General features: G+C 45.3%; 1 protein-coding gene across 4 annotated transcripts in view; it reads left to right on the top strand.

The window, feature by feature from the left end:
- ripor1 (RHO family interacting cell polarization regulator 1) overlaps positions 1 to 14185 on the top strand; it is a 73023-nt gene that overhangs the window by 52701 nt on the left and 6137 nt on the right. For 3 of the 4 annotated variants that reach the window (XM_023971121.2, XM_023971119.2, XM_023971120.2), the window contains exons 7-22: positions 5220 to 5369; positions 5630 to 5693; positions 5850 to 5893; positions 6394 to 6519; positions 7245 to 7393; positions 7514 to 7643; positions 8493 to 8651; positions 9305 to 10264; positions 10920 to 11059; positions 11379 to 11523; positions 11798 to 11933; positions 12120 to 12281; positions 12651 to 12809; positions 13147 to 13343; positions 13496 to 13579; positions 13705 to 13795. In XM_023971121.2, the coding sequence (XP_023826889.1) occupies positions 5220 to 5369; positions 5630 to 5693; positions 5850 to 5893; positions 6394 to 6519; positions 7245 to 7393; positions 7514 to 7643; positions 8493 to 8651; positions 9305 to 10264; positions 10920 to 11059; positions 11379 to 11523; positions 11798 to 11933; positions 12120 to 12281; positions 12651 to 12809; positions 13147 to 13343; positions 13496 to 13579; positions 13705 to 13795 (2896 nt within the window). The remainder of the gene's footprint in view (positions 1 to 5219; positions 5370 to 5629; positions 5694 to 5849; positions 5894 to 6393; positions 6520 to 7244; positions 7394 to 7513; positions 7644 to 8492; positions 8652 to 9304; positions 10265 to 10919; positions 11060 to 11378; positions 11524 to 11797; positions 11934 to 12119; positions 12282 to 12650; positions 12810 to 13146; positions 13344 to 13495; positions 13580 to 13704; positions 13796 to 14185) is intronic. The other variant, XM_023971122.2, reaches the window with a different exon arrangement.

Below are 14185 nucleotides of genomic sequence, written 5' to 3'. Positions count from 1 at the left end.
CAAAGCATCCAGGACTTATTTTTCTGTAAATAGCCTAAAAGAAAAGCTTTGACTAATTTCTCTGATCATTCGGCAAGTTTCCCCTATCAGCATCCAGCTCAATATCATTGTGAATAGGCTTAGAAGTTATTTCAAAGAGAGAGCCCGCTGAAATAAAATGGTGATTAAATACATCAATGATGGCGTTTTTTTCCATAATGAGGGCAGTGTCTGAATTAATTTGTTGTYGCAGAAAGGAGGATTTCACATTTTTCCAGAATTTAGCAGGGTCCCTATTACAATCCGAAAGAGCAGTTACATAATAATCAGATTTATCCTTTCTGATTTGTCTTACACAATGATTCCTCAGTTGCTTAAAAGCTTGCCAGTCCAGGACTACGCCTGTATTCCTGGCCTTGATCCAAGCATCATCTCTTTTACGAATGATTCCGGAGTGTTCCAGAAATTCCATCTGCCTTTAACCCTTCATTTTTTGAAGAGAGCATGATTACCAACAAAGAATTGAAGACATCTGCAAAAAGGCTCAAAGATATATCAGGTTCAGGGATAGCTGAAGTACAGTCAAGATCACTAAAATAAAGATCATGTAAAAAAGCCTGTTGACTGAAGGTTTTTAAGTTCCTCTTTGTGATGACACGAGGCTGAGATTTTTGTATTCTCACATTTCTAACAAAAACAACTGGGGAATTGTCACAAATGTCTTGGGCGACGACACCAGTAGAAACATAATTTCTCTTGTGTATTCGTTAAAATAAGGGTTGAGGTAGTGGAGGACTGATGGATCTTTAGGGTTGGGCCGTGTAGGCTTAGTCACCAGCTGGGTTAGGTTTAGATCATTACACATCTTTTAGATTGTCTGAAGCCTGCATTTCCCAATCATAATTTAGGTCACCCAGGATAGTAACTTCTGATTTAGTAAAAGAAGACAAGAAACTAGTTAACTCCTCGAGTGCACAAAGGTTAGCCGAGGGAGGACGGTACACCCCTATAACGGTTATGGATCACTTTTTCCCTAGACAAGGCTTGAAGATAATAGCTCTAATTTTTGGGCAAGGGAAATTAGATTTCAGTAAAGAGACAGAGAAATATGTTTTTAAAAGAATGGCCYCTCCACCACCTCTACCCTGTATGTCAGCTCTGAACACATTATAACCCTCAATTTTAATATCAGAGTCCAGAATGTCCCCAGAGATCCAAGTTTCAGTCAATACCAGAATGTCCGGATTAGTCTGCTAGGCGCAGATCTTGATGTAATCCAGTTTAGGAAGTAAGCTCCTAATGTTCAGGTTAGAGGTCGACCAATTAATCGGAATGGCCGATTTAATTAGGGCAGATTTCAAGTTTTCATAACAATTGGAAATCGGTATTTTTGGACACCGATTTGGCCGATTTAATTTTTTTATTATAATTTTTTTTTTTTCACCTTTATTAATCTTTATTTAACTAGGCAAGTCAGTTAAGAACACATTCTTATTTTCAATGACGGCCTAGGAACGGTGGGGTAACTGCCTCGTTCAGGGGCAGAACGACAGATTTTTAACTTGTCAGCTCGGGGGATTCAATCTTGCAACCTTACAGTTAACTAGTCCAACGCTCTAACCACCTGATTACATTGCAATCCACGAGGAGCCTGCCTGTTACGCGAATGCAGTAGTAAGTTGCTAGCTAGCATTAAACTTATCTTATAAAAAAACAATCAATCATAATCACTAGTTAACTACACATGGTTGATGATATTACTAGTTTATCTAGCGTGTGCTGTGTTGCATATAATCGATGCGGTGCGTATCGTTGCTCCAATGTGTACCTAAACATCAATGACTTTCTTAAAATCAATACACAGAAGTATATATTTTTAAACCTGCATATTTAGCTAAAGGAAATCCAGGTTAGCAGGCAATATTAACCAGGTGAAATTGTGTCACTTCTCTTGCGTTCATTGCATGCAGAGTCAGTGTATATGCAACAGTTTGGGTCGCCTAATTTGCCAGAATTTTACGTAATTATGACATAACATTGAAGGTTGTGCAATGTAACAGGAATATTTTGACTTATGGATGCCACCCGTTAGATCAAATATGGAACGGTTCCGTATTTCACTGAAAGAGTCTTGTTTTCGAGATGATAGTTTCCGGATTCGACCATATTAATGACCTAAGGCTCGTATTTCTGTGTGTTATTATGTTATAACTAAGTCTATGATTTGATAGAGCAGTCTGACTGAGCGATGGTATGCACCAGCAGGCTCGTAAGCATTCATTCAAACAGCACTTTCCTGCGTTTTGCCAGAAGCTCTTCGCTGTGCTTCAAGCCTATCAACTCCCGAGATTAGGCTGGTGTAACCCTGTCTCTTATACACATCTAGATGTGTATAAGAGACAGCCCTTGCTCTGCATGGGTAAAGCTGCTTGTTGTGTTCCTGGTTCGAGCCCAGGTAGGAGCGAGGAGAGGGATGAAAGCTATACTGTTACACTGGCAATACTAAAGTGCCTATAAGAACATCCAATAGTCAAAGGTTAATGAAATACAAATGGTATAGAGAGAAATAGTCCTATAATTCCTATAATAACTACAACCTAAAACTTCTTACCTGGGAATATTGAAGACTCATGTTAAAAGGAACCACCAGCTTTCATATGTTCTCATGTTCTGAGCAAGGAACTTAAACGTTAGCTTTCTTACATGGCACATATTGCACTTTTACTTTCTTCTCCAACACTTTGTTTTTGCATTATTTAAACCAAATTGAACATGTTTCATTATTTATTTGAGCCTAAATTGATTTTATTGATGTATTATATCAAGTTAAAATAAGTGTTCATTCAGTATTGTTGTAATTGTCATTATTACAAATAAATTAAATAAAAATCGGCCGATTTAATCGGTATCGGCTTTTTTTGGTCCGCCAATAATCGGTATCGGTATCGGCGTTGAAAAATCATAATCGGTCGACCTTTAGTTCAGGTGCATCACCTCAAGTCCTTTTTACAATTTTTAAAGTCACATGGAGTCTCCAATTCAAACGAGCTATGTTCAATAGGTGGTTGCAGGCCCTGTCTGATAGTTAATATTGATATAGTTGGTATGGCTATAAGATTGTATAGAACTGCACCATTTGGTCTATCCCTATTAGTAATAGAGGAAAGAGTAGAAATTGCWGTTACTTTTCCAAGGTTAGCACCATACGGCCTGAGGCCGCAGCCAATGTCAATATGGGCAACTCTGAGTAACCAATGATACAATGTTATAAACTGACTTACATGGGCTTTGGTTGCTATCGTGCAACAGCCCAAGCCCTCTACGTGATTTGAAAACCGAGGGGGTATTCAAGGTTATGGCTCCTCATAAAGAGTCGTTGCTTCTTTATTCTCCAAGGGGGGTGTGGCGGCGGGTARGATGGGAAGGGGGGGTGAAATGGGAGGGGAGAGGTGATTTCAATAGGGAGGGCTCTCTGCAGGGCAGCCCTGGCCAGGCAGTCAGAGATTGGCAACACGGTGACCAGGCAGTGGCACGACGACCAGGCTGAGGAGTAGAAAAGGGAAAGGTTTTCGAGTGGGACCAATCCAGGATATGCTGCACTGTCTGGATGTCCAGCTCAGACAGACATGTACACTGCCGGTCAAAAGTTTTAGAACACCTACTCATTCAAGGGTTTTTCTTTCATTTGTACTATTTTCTACATTGTAGAATAATAGTGAAGACATCAAAACTATGAAATAACACATGGAATCATGTAGTKACCAAAAATGTGTTAAACAAATCAAAATATATTTTATATTTGAGATTCTTCAAATAGCCACCTTTTGCCTTGATGACAGTTTTGCACACTCTTGGCATTCTCTCAATCAGCTTCGCCTGGAATGCTTTTCCAACGGTGTTGAAGAAGTTCTGGCTTTACAGAGTCCAATGGCGGCGAGCTTTACACTATTCCAGTCGACGCTGCTCGTCCATGGAAARGCATATCATGAAGCTCCCGATGAACAGTTCTTGTGCTGACGTTGCTTCCAGAGGCAGTTTGGAACTCGGTAGTGAGTGTTGCAACCGAGGACAGACCATTTTTTACGCGCTACACGCTTCAGCATTCGCCGGTCCCATTCTGTGAGCTTGCGTGGCCTACCACTTCGCAGCTGAGCCGTTGTTGCTCCTAGACATTTCCACTTCGCAATAAGAGCACTTGCAGTTGACCGGGGCAGCTCTAGCAGGGCAGACATTTGACAAACTGACTTGTTGGATAGGTGGCATCCTATGACGGTGCCACGTTGAAAGTCACTGAGCTCTTCAGTGAGGCCATTCTACTGCCAATTTTTGTCTATGGAGATTGCATGGCCTTGTGCTCGATTTTATACACCTGACAGCAACAGGTGTGGCTGAAATTGCCGAATCCACTAAATTGAAGGGGTGTCCACATACTTTCACGGCCCCTCTGCATTGCAGGGGCGMTCCTCCTGCAGGCAGAGGAGGGTCGTTAGTGATTGGAGCCACCTGGGCTCAGGGTATTTAAACTGCTTCACTAATCACTTTTCTATCTCTCTCTGCTCCTCCAGGTATGATCCTGTTTTGTTTGTTCCTTTGTAGTTTTACATAGTTTTCACTCAGTCATATTCACACACACAGATTCACGCATCCATGCACTTTACATACACCTTACATTATGATACTTCCACACCTCATTCCTTTTTCTTTGTTTAAAGTTAAAAGTTTTGGTTTAGAATAAAGAACCTTTTTAATTGGCCTATACCTGTTGTTCGTGTCCCCTAATTTTTGTCACAGGCTATGAGCCGGCCTGTGACAGTATATATAGTGTATATGTGGGAAAATGAGGTGCAGGGAGGAGGTTGTAGACCAATAAGAAAGCCAACAACAGGAAGCAGAGGTTATTACTTGTGTGGCCAGTGGAATGTCACCATCCGGAGTGCCACTGTATTGCAGTCGCTTCTTAATTTTCCAGACACTTTTTTTACAGAGGTCGTTAAAGTGTCAAAAACCAAAGGAAGGATTATGGTGCAATTACATGCTTTATGGTTCCATGATAATGGAACTCTAATATGTCACCACTAAATGGATTACAATTATTGAAAAAGATTCATGAAGAGTTTTAGGGTGTGTTTTAATGTTTGGTGAATAAAACATTAAAAAATATATATAATAAAGATATACAATTGTATAACCACTGTAAAGGTCAAATGAAAGTAACCATCCATGTGTTTTGTCCTCCTCAGATTGACGAGCTGTATGAGGCCTACTGTATGCAGCACCGGCTGAGGGATGGGGCCAATAAGATGGTGAAGGCCTACACAGTCTCCCAGGGCAGCCGCGAGGCCAGAGAGAGCCTGTCTGAGGCCAACAAAGGCTACAAAGAGTACACAGAGGTGAGGGAGGAGAGAGGAGAGTTGATCAGTGAGGGAAAGAAGGGAGGGAGTACCAGGATAAGATGTACAGGAAGCCGAGGACAGAGTCATTGTCCTGAGACAGAGTTCAAAGACGGTAGGGTAACCGGACTAAGAACAGGTGCTCTCGTTCTCCCAGAGCTTTGCTCTATGATATTAGTACAATGATTGTAGTGTTGACTGCCTAATGTTTCTGCTTTGAAGGCTTTTCCATAACATTCTCTCTCTCCTGCTCTTTGCAGAACATGTGCATGCTGGAGAGCGAGCTGGAAAACCAGCTGGGGGAGTTCCATGTTAAGATGAAGGGTACGTTCATGTCAGTGTATCCATCCTTTTCGTCTGTTGTGACTCCAGACCCCAGTGTATCTTCGCTTCCTGTTGGTCTATTCCAATCAAACGGTTGCATTGTAAGAGTGTTTGTTTGCTTGTATGTGGTCATGAAACATTTTTTGTTTGTTGCAGGTCTAGCAGGGTTTGCACGGCTTTGTGCTGGGGACACGTATGAGGTGAATTTATTTCTTTCTCCTTTTATCGCTCTCTCTCCCTCTTTTCCCTCCACTCTTGCTGTCCTTGCAGGAGTAGTTTCTGCATGGCTGCCACAGCGTCACCATTCTAAGCGTTAGTGCTGGTGGAGGGAGTGTATATGCTCCAGTAACATGGCCTCTCAGAGCTGGGCTATCTGCAGACTGCAGGAGGAGGGTAATTGGAAAAGGAAAGGCGTTAATGTGTCAGCACTGCCTCCGTCTGTTTAACATGCATAGATTTAGTGATGATTGACAGCATAATCAATGTGAGTCAGTGGCACACTCCATTCCGTCGAAGGGAGAAGGCACCTATAAACAGAACCTCCAGAGCTTAACTCCGCATTCAGCACAAACACAAATGACTCAGCGAAGGCTTAAGAATGAGCAAATGTGTGAAGACCAAGATAAATGTGACAGTGACTGGCTCATTGTGTGTTTCTGTTATTCCATATTGAACCTAAACCTGACCCCTGACCTTTCAGATCTTTATGAAATATGGGCGGCAGCGCTGGAAGCTGAGGGGAAGGATGGAGATCAATGGCAAGCAGGTGTGGGACAGCGAGGACATGGTCTTTCTGCCTCTCATCACAGAGTTCCTATCAATAAAGGTATGAAGCAGCAAATTCTGGCCTAAAACTAGTATACAGATGAACACACACAGACCGTCACTCACATTCACTTTGTCACATCTGTGTGTGACGCGAAGGCTCAGAGGTAATGGATATAACAGCTCAGTGAGAGGAGAGCAGCTGGATATCTACTTGTTTTTCTCCCTCACTGATTTCATTACTTCCCCCAATCATGTCATGGGATCGGAAAGTCAGGAGACACAGAATGAATGATGATGGTTTTGGAGAGCAGGCATCGGGATGGGGTTTGGAGAGCAGGCATCGGGATGGGGTTTGGAGAGCAGGCATCGGGATGGGGTTTGAGAGAGGCCATCGGGATGGGTTTGGAGAGCAGGCATCGCGCGATGGGGTATGGCAGGCATCGGTATGGCAGGCATCAGGATGGGGTTTTGGAGAGCAGGCATGAGAGCAGGATGGATGGGGTTTGAGAAGCAGGCATCGGGATGGGCGTTTGGAGAGCAGGCATCGGATGGGTTTGGAGAGCAGGCATCGGGATGGGGTTTGGAGAGCAGGCATCGGGATGGGGTTTGGAGAGCAGGCATCGGGATGGGGTTTGGAGAGCAAGCATCGGGATGGGGTATGGCAGGCATCGGTATGGCAGGCATCAGGATGGGGTTTGGAGAGCAGGCATCGGGATGGGGTTTGGAGAGATTTAGATCATACCAGAATCACTAATTGTGATGTGTCTTACTATGGTTTCCTAGGTGACAGAGCTGAAGAGCCTGGCCAATCATGTGGTGGTGGGGAACGTGTCATGTGAGACCAAAGACCTCTTTGCTGCTCTACCCCGGACGGTGGCCGTGGACATCAATGACCTGGGGACCATCAAACTGAGCCTGGAGGTCACCTGGAAGTGAGTGGCTATCACATCAGTGTGGTGACCTGCTTTAAGTGGATACCACCACTAGTGCACGAACATATATTTGTGTATGGGTCTAGTATTAAGTTTCTGTCCCCTTTTTATCTCTGTCAGCCCTTTCGACAAGGATGACCAAGCCTCGGCCGCCAGCACTGTCAACAAACCCCCCACGGTGAACAAACGCTTCTCCACCTACAACCAGAGTCCTCCTGATACCCCCTCCTTACGGGAACAGGCCTTCTATGTGAGTACCCTGGCTCTAACCCTGTGCTCTAAACAGTGTCCTCTTTCTTAATATGGTCCATAATCCATGGAGTAATGAGCTGTAATTTAGGAATGGGTGATAGCCCTCTCAACCCATTTCATTTCCATCCATGGCACCAGAAGTCTCCTTCTGTCATCTCATCCAGTCTACCTCAAAGGCACTCTTTGATTAATGATTTTTCCATCTGAGACAGTAACTGTCACATGATTCAAAACGCAGCATCATATGATGCAAAAGGCATCATACCGACTGTATTTCTGTATTTTGAAAGTTATATATCTTAAGCTTGATTGCTGACAGGCAAAACATTTTGGGACTATATCAATAATGGACTAATGAAACAAATACCAAAATAGTTATTGGGTGAAGTTTTCCTTTAAGGGGGTGTCTCAGCTATAGTTAACTATGTTCATAAAGGCGCACAAAGCTTGCTACAGTTCTACCAGCTGTACTGAGCCMTATCTTTTTCCTCCCTGGTGACTCACTGATAGCCTGCCGCAAGGTTAATCTGCTGCCAAGTATCCAGGACATGTTCTGTAATGCAACATGTTGTCTGTCAGTGGTGGTTGTTGTGCTGTTAAGATGCAGCACTAGAACCTCAGGAGGTTTTCTGTACACGTTCGCTGGTTCACAAAGCTAGCAGGATGTATTGGTCTGTTTTGTCAATGGGCCAGCTAAATACTCCAGCACCTATTTGTCTTAATTCAATAACTTGATTGAGTTAGGGTGAAGAGAACGACTGTGTAGTCTAGCTGTGATGTGTAATTGCATTGGTCCACTAGTGGACCTTTCTCACGGCCCTCTCCTGCTTTACCTGGTGGTGTAAAGACGGCTCCAAGGAGCCTGTCAAGGAGCATGATGTCCCCCAAACACCGCTGGTCCCTGCTGGATGTGTTCCGTGACACTCTGGCTGAGAGACTGTCTCAGAGCTGCTCCTGCAGTGATGTCTCCTCAGTCCACCTGGGCTCTGCTAACATGCAGACTGACGTAAGTGCTGCTAGCCACTACAGACATCCCACTAAATCCCTCAGTAGTTACTAGTTAAAGGTGTGGTATTTGTGGTAGAGCATGGTAGTAGAACCTCCGTAGAGGAACTCACAGTAGGTCTTTGTAGATTGTGTTGTGCTGTCAATTGTTGTTTAGAACCTCTGTACGGTTGGCCACTATAGAATCTCTGTGTTTATGGTTAGATGTTATGTTCCTTGTTGGGTTTTAAAATAGTCTTTAGTAGTATTCTCAATGACCGAGAGCGCTGGGAAACAGATGCAGCCTCCAGCTCTTAATATGAAGCGTGTATTTGTTCTTATTGTTCCATTGAGATGGGGCCTGGATGCCCAGCGAAGGCAGAGGCCTGATAAATGAGATGTTAATTAAAGGGAGCAGGGAGTTTGTTTGCTTTCTGGGCCAGAGGCCAGGCAGCTATGCTCTGGTTTATAATGTTTGGCATGGGTTTACAGGGGCCCTCAGCCCTCTGTCTGTATTTCTGACTCTCAGTTATACTGAATGTCTGCTGGACTAGTCCCATCTTCAAAATTTGATGGTAGTGTCTCCATTTGACTTTGTCACCCTTGTGCTCTTCCTCGCTCCCTCTATCTCGCTTTCTCGCTCTCTTTTTTCTCTCTCTCTTCCTCTCACTGTAGAACATGCTGAGGAGGCAGGAGGAGATGGAGAATGGCACAGCCTGGTCTAACTCTTCGGAGTCGTCAGATGACTCGTCCAGCCCCCAGCTGTCCCTGGGGCTGCGTCACGCCAACAAGAATCTGGTCCAGCTAGAGGTTCAGGCCGCCGCGCCCTCCATTGAGATCTCCTTTGCTCCCAGAGACTCTGCCACCTCCACCCCTACCCGCTCAGCCAAACCAGAGGATGTGCAGAAGGAGGAGCCAGACACTGGAGCAGCAGGGAAAGAGGAGGATTCTGGGAAACAGGCTGTGCCTAACGGCCAAACACGTTATTCACGCTCCCTCAGCCATATCAGTGAGAACAGTGCCGATGGCGTACTGATGGACAGGTCAACTTGCGAATCAGTGGAGCCCTCTGAGGCCACCTCCCTGCAGTCTGGGATCTCTATAAACGATATTGAGATGGAGATGCCTGCCAGGGCGGAGTCAGCCTCTGTCCCAGCTGAGACTGTGGTGYTCGGGGAACCATCTGAGCCACTCGCCCCAGCTACTGTCACCGGGGAGGAGAGCAGGCCGGAGAGCAGGTATTCTGCAGGGTCTATAGAGTCAGACACGGGGTTAGAGGTTGTTTCAGGGGCTGTTTCAGAGGTAGATCCAGAACTCCAGAGCTCTGCACCCACTAGGACTGATGCCGTGTCTCAGCAAGGTGCCTCTCTGGATCTCAGGGCAGACTCACAAGCACAGACCCAGAGCACAGAGGAAATATCATACACTGCCCACAGAGCGGTGGTGGTGGAGGCCGAGAAGCCTGGGCCTGTAGTAGTGGCCAGCCCCACAGAGGGTGAGAAGCAGCAGGCTGTGGACAGTGAAGTTGAGGAAGCCCTGAGTGCAGTCATCGCTTCTCTGGATGACTACAGGGGACAGTTTCCTGAGTTACAGGTCCTGGAGCAGGAGCTCAGACTACTGGAGGAGACATTAACGGTAAGTTATAGCTGTGTCTGTGTCTGTGTTGTCTGTCTGTGTAGTGTGTGTGTGTGTCTGTAGTGTGTACATATATGGCTCTGTCTCGTGTGTTTTATGTTGTACCTGACAATGGAAATTACCACTTTATAAGAGTGAGGGGGACGTTGGTGGGGGCTGAGTAGATTTCAGAGTTCCAGAATCCCACAGTTCCCTGTGGGATTGGGATCAGGGTGCGGAACTTCCTGCCCTTTAGCTCAGTCTAAATGTTTCCATCTCACAATGCTGCAGCGGGAGATGTGTGTACTGTCGCTGGGCGGTCGTCAGCTTCTTACACGTACACACACCCACCTTCTTCCCAACTGAGACACAGATAAGCATCAGAGCTCACTGAGCCAAACCCTCTGACAAGGCGATAGGAAACACAGATACATTTGAGTTTCTCTATTATTCTTCATTTCATCACGGCATCATTTTAAGAGCACACTGTTTTGCTCCCAGATACTTTCCTCAGATGATCATTTTCCAAATTGTATTCTTACAATCACAACTTATGGCAGTGATATGGATTGCTGAAAAATGTATGCTGTTGTTACTGTGTGTGTGCTGTATGTTTGAGTATGTGTGTGCATGTCTGTCTGTCTCTCTATAACATGTGTACGTGTGTGTTCTGAAGGGCCGTACATGCAGTTGTTTGTCCAGTGTCCAGAGTCTGGCGGTGGAGACGGCTCTCGGCAGCTTTGACTTCCTCAATACCTCAGACCTGGAGGATGAAGAGGAGGAGGAGGATGGGGAGAAAGGGAGTGTGACAGACAGGTCAGGGTCCATATGGCCTCCCTCTCTATGTTCCTTCACAGTCAGTTTTAAAGATGAGAAGTTTTGCTGGTGGAGGAGCTAGTTGGATTTCTGTGTGGTTACTTACTGCCATCTAGTGGTGAGCCACTGTAACACACATTTAAATATGCTGGATGTTAGTAAGGATAAGAAAAGTTCATTGGTATTCTGAATGATAATGCCCTCATCTGGTCTAAAGGTGGCATGATATGTAGAGCCATGGCTCTACGGGGTACCACTCTAGGGTAACAACTTGCACTGACTTGCCTAGTTAAATAAAGGTTAAAAAAATCCCCGGCAGGCCACCAGAGGAGAGTGCAGGGGAGGATGAGTGCTGTGAGGAGAGATGCTGGGAGTCCCACTCCTCTGGACCTGTGAGCACAGGCTGCCAGGCTCTAGATCATACACTACTGGTCCATCTGAAAAACTGCAGTGCACAACTTCTGGTGAGGAACATGACATACTCATATGAGTAACAAATCACCCCATGGTCCCTTTATGTATGAGACTAAACCAAATGAGTTTAAGAATTCAAATCTCAAACATAGGTTCTACTTGGATCTTGCGTTTGTGTTGAGCTGTCAACATGATTGATAAGCAGAGCAACAGCTCCCAGTTGTAATGTAATAAAACAATTTCATATTGACATCTGTGGTCTTACCAAATGTCCTGATTTTGGCTATGTGATGCCTATGACTCCTAATGGCTGATGCTGTGCAGAGGCTGGGGACTTTTGGGCCTCTGCGCTGTGGGGAGATGTATGCTCTGGACCGCCTGCTCAGGGAGGCCCGCGTCCTCGAGCTCATCAGACGTGTTGCCAAGGAGACCCCTGGAGGAGCCACTCAGCCAGATGAGGGTGAGTTCATTATTGCTGTAAGGAGGACAACAAAACAGCATATTAGCTTAAGCCTTAGTCAATGACAGAGCTAAGGCAATAATGACAAAGGTTAACTACTGTAATTGTAAATGATTCAATTACTACCATCTAACTTGTTTTCTTTTCCGTCTGCCTGCCTTCTACTGCCTCTCTGTCCTGGAGTAGTGGTTCCCCAGTTAGAACAGTGCCAAGGGGCAACATTGCTATGGCAGCAGTGTACGGATGATGGCAGTGTGTACAGCACCTCCACAGACGCTTTCCTCACAACACTGGCCACTGCTTACACCAACAGACTGCCCGAGAGAGGAGTTAGCCTGGCAGACACAGGTGTGATACGGTTGTTGTGTCTCTGTGTGTGTCTATCATGCATTATATGATTTATAATATGATCCTTTGTAGCTCAGTTGGTAGAGCATGGCGATTGTAATACCAGGGTAGTGGGTTCGATTCCCGGGCCCACCATACATAAAATGTATGTAAGTCACTTTGAATAAAAGTGTCTGCTAAATGGCATATATAATATTTAAACATAGTGATACATGGTCTAAAACACTCTGCCTAAGGAGTTTGGATCAGCAATGCTCCTGGCTTTGGTTCCAGTGGCCTATATGATGTCACATATACACACATTAGTCTGAGGGAAGCTGTGATGTGCCATCTTGTCACGTCTGACCCATCTCTCTGTGCTGTGTCTAGTGTTCTTGCGTCTGGTGGAGAGGATGCTGGAGAGGAGGCTGCCCACGCGTGGGGGCGGGGTGGCCAGAGACATGCTGACCCTCTTCCAGTTCTGGAGCTACCTAGAGGCCGAGGGAGTGAGCGAGTTGGACACACACATCATTGAATTAGCGGAGGAGGGTTAGTGTCTGGGAGATTGACTATTGCGTGGAGTTAGTTTGAATGAATAAGTTAATGTGTCTTACTAGGTTACAGACAGCCACTTGGCTCTATGCTCAGTCATGATGAATGTGTGAATGTACATGATTTAAAAGGCTGATTGCTCTCGTTGTTGTTTCACCACACCCACTATAACATACTCACCTCATTCTATTCTCTTATTTTTATCGCCATTCCATCCTCCCTCATTCGCTCTCTTTTTTACTACCTTCTTCCTTCCACAACACACTGTCTACCCTGTTTCTTTTTCTTCTTCCCTGTCCACCCTCCACCACCTCCACACATTTCCCCCCCTCAGTGTGGCTGGTTCAGAGCCTGCAGTCAGGGGACCAGGAGGTACTGGTGAAGGCCCTGAAGAGGCCTCCAGAGAGCAGCCTGAAGAGGGAGGGGCTGCATGCTGTCAGCCTACTGCTCAGGGACCCGCGTGGGAAGGTGTCTGCCTCTGCCAGCTCCCTGCTCCGGAGCCTCGCCGACCAGCCACGCCATCGAGAGAGGGTGAGACCGAGATGCATTCATTTCAGGCCCTACTCACACTGTAGCACTTTTGAAATGCACTTCTTAAAAAGTGTTAACTTGTTGCTAGGATCACCCGTGTGGATTTATGTTTGTTTGGGTAAATTATAGTGTATTTTGGTATTTTACCCCAGGCCCTAGTAAGCTGTCTGGAGCTTCTGGAGAATGAGAGTGTGGAGACGCGAGTGTGTGGCTGTAAAGCACTTGCATGTCTGAAGGTCAGTCTCACCACTTATTAGTCACATCTCTTCAACAATCTCTATACTCCATCTGTTTTTTACCTCTACCTACCCTAGTGTCTGGAGTCAGACTGTTGAGTCCACTCTGTTTTTATGTTCTGCAGGCCAAAGAGAGCATCGACCAGCTGGTCTATCTCTGTCGATCAGACAAGGAGGATGTGAGGGACGCTGCCAAACAAGCGCTGCTGGTGCTTGGTGAGTAGAAAGATAAAAACGACATGTTTGATAAGGGACTGAGTGAGATTATACAGTTGAAGTTGGAAGTTTACATACACTTAGGTTGGAGTCATTAAAACTCGTTTTTCAACCACTCCACAAATTTCTTGCTAACAAACTATAGTTTTGGCAAGTCGTTAGGACATATACTTTGTGCATGACACAAGTCATTTTTCCAACAATTGTTTACAGACAGATTATTTAACTTATAATTCACTGTATCACAATTATAGTGGGTCAGAAGTTTACATACACTAAGTTGACTGCCTTTTAAACAGCTTGGAAAATTCCAGAAAATTATGTCATGGCTTTAGGAGCTTCTGATAGGCTAATTGACATCATTTGAGTCAATTGGATGTATTTCAAGGC

The sequence above is a fragment of the Salvelinus sp. IW2-2015 genome, linkage group LG26 (assembly GCF_002910315.2).
Source record: "Salvelinus sp. IW2-2015 linkage group LG26, ASM291031v2, whole genome shotgun sequence".
In the NCBI taxonomy this organism is placed as follows: Eukaryota; Metazoa; Chordata; class Actinopteri; order Salmoniformes; family Salmonidae; genus Salvelinus; species Salvelinus sp. IW2-2015.
This window is presented reverse-complemented; position numbering and strand designations above follow the sequence as displayed.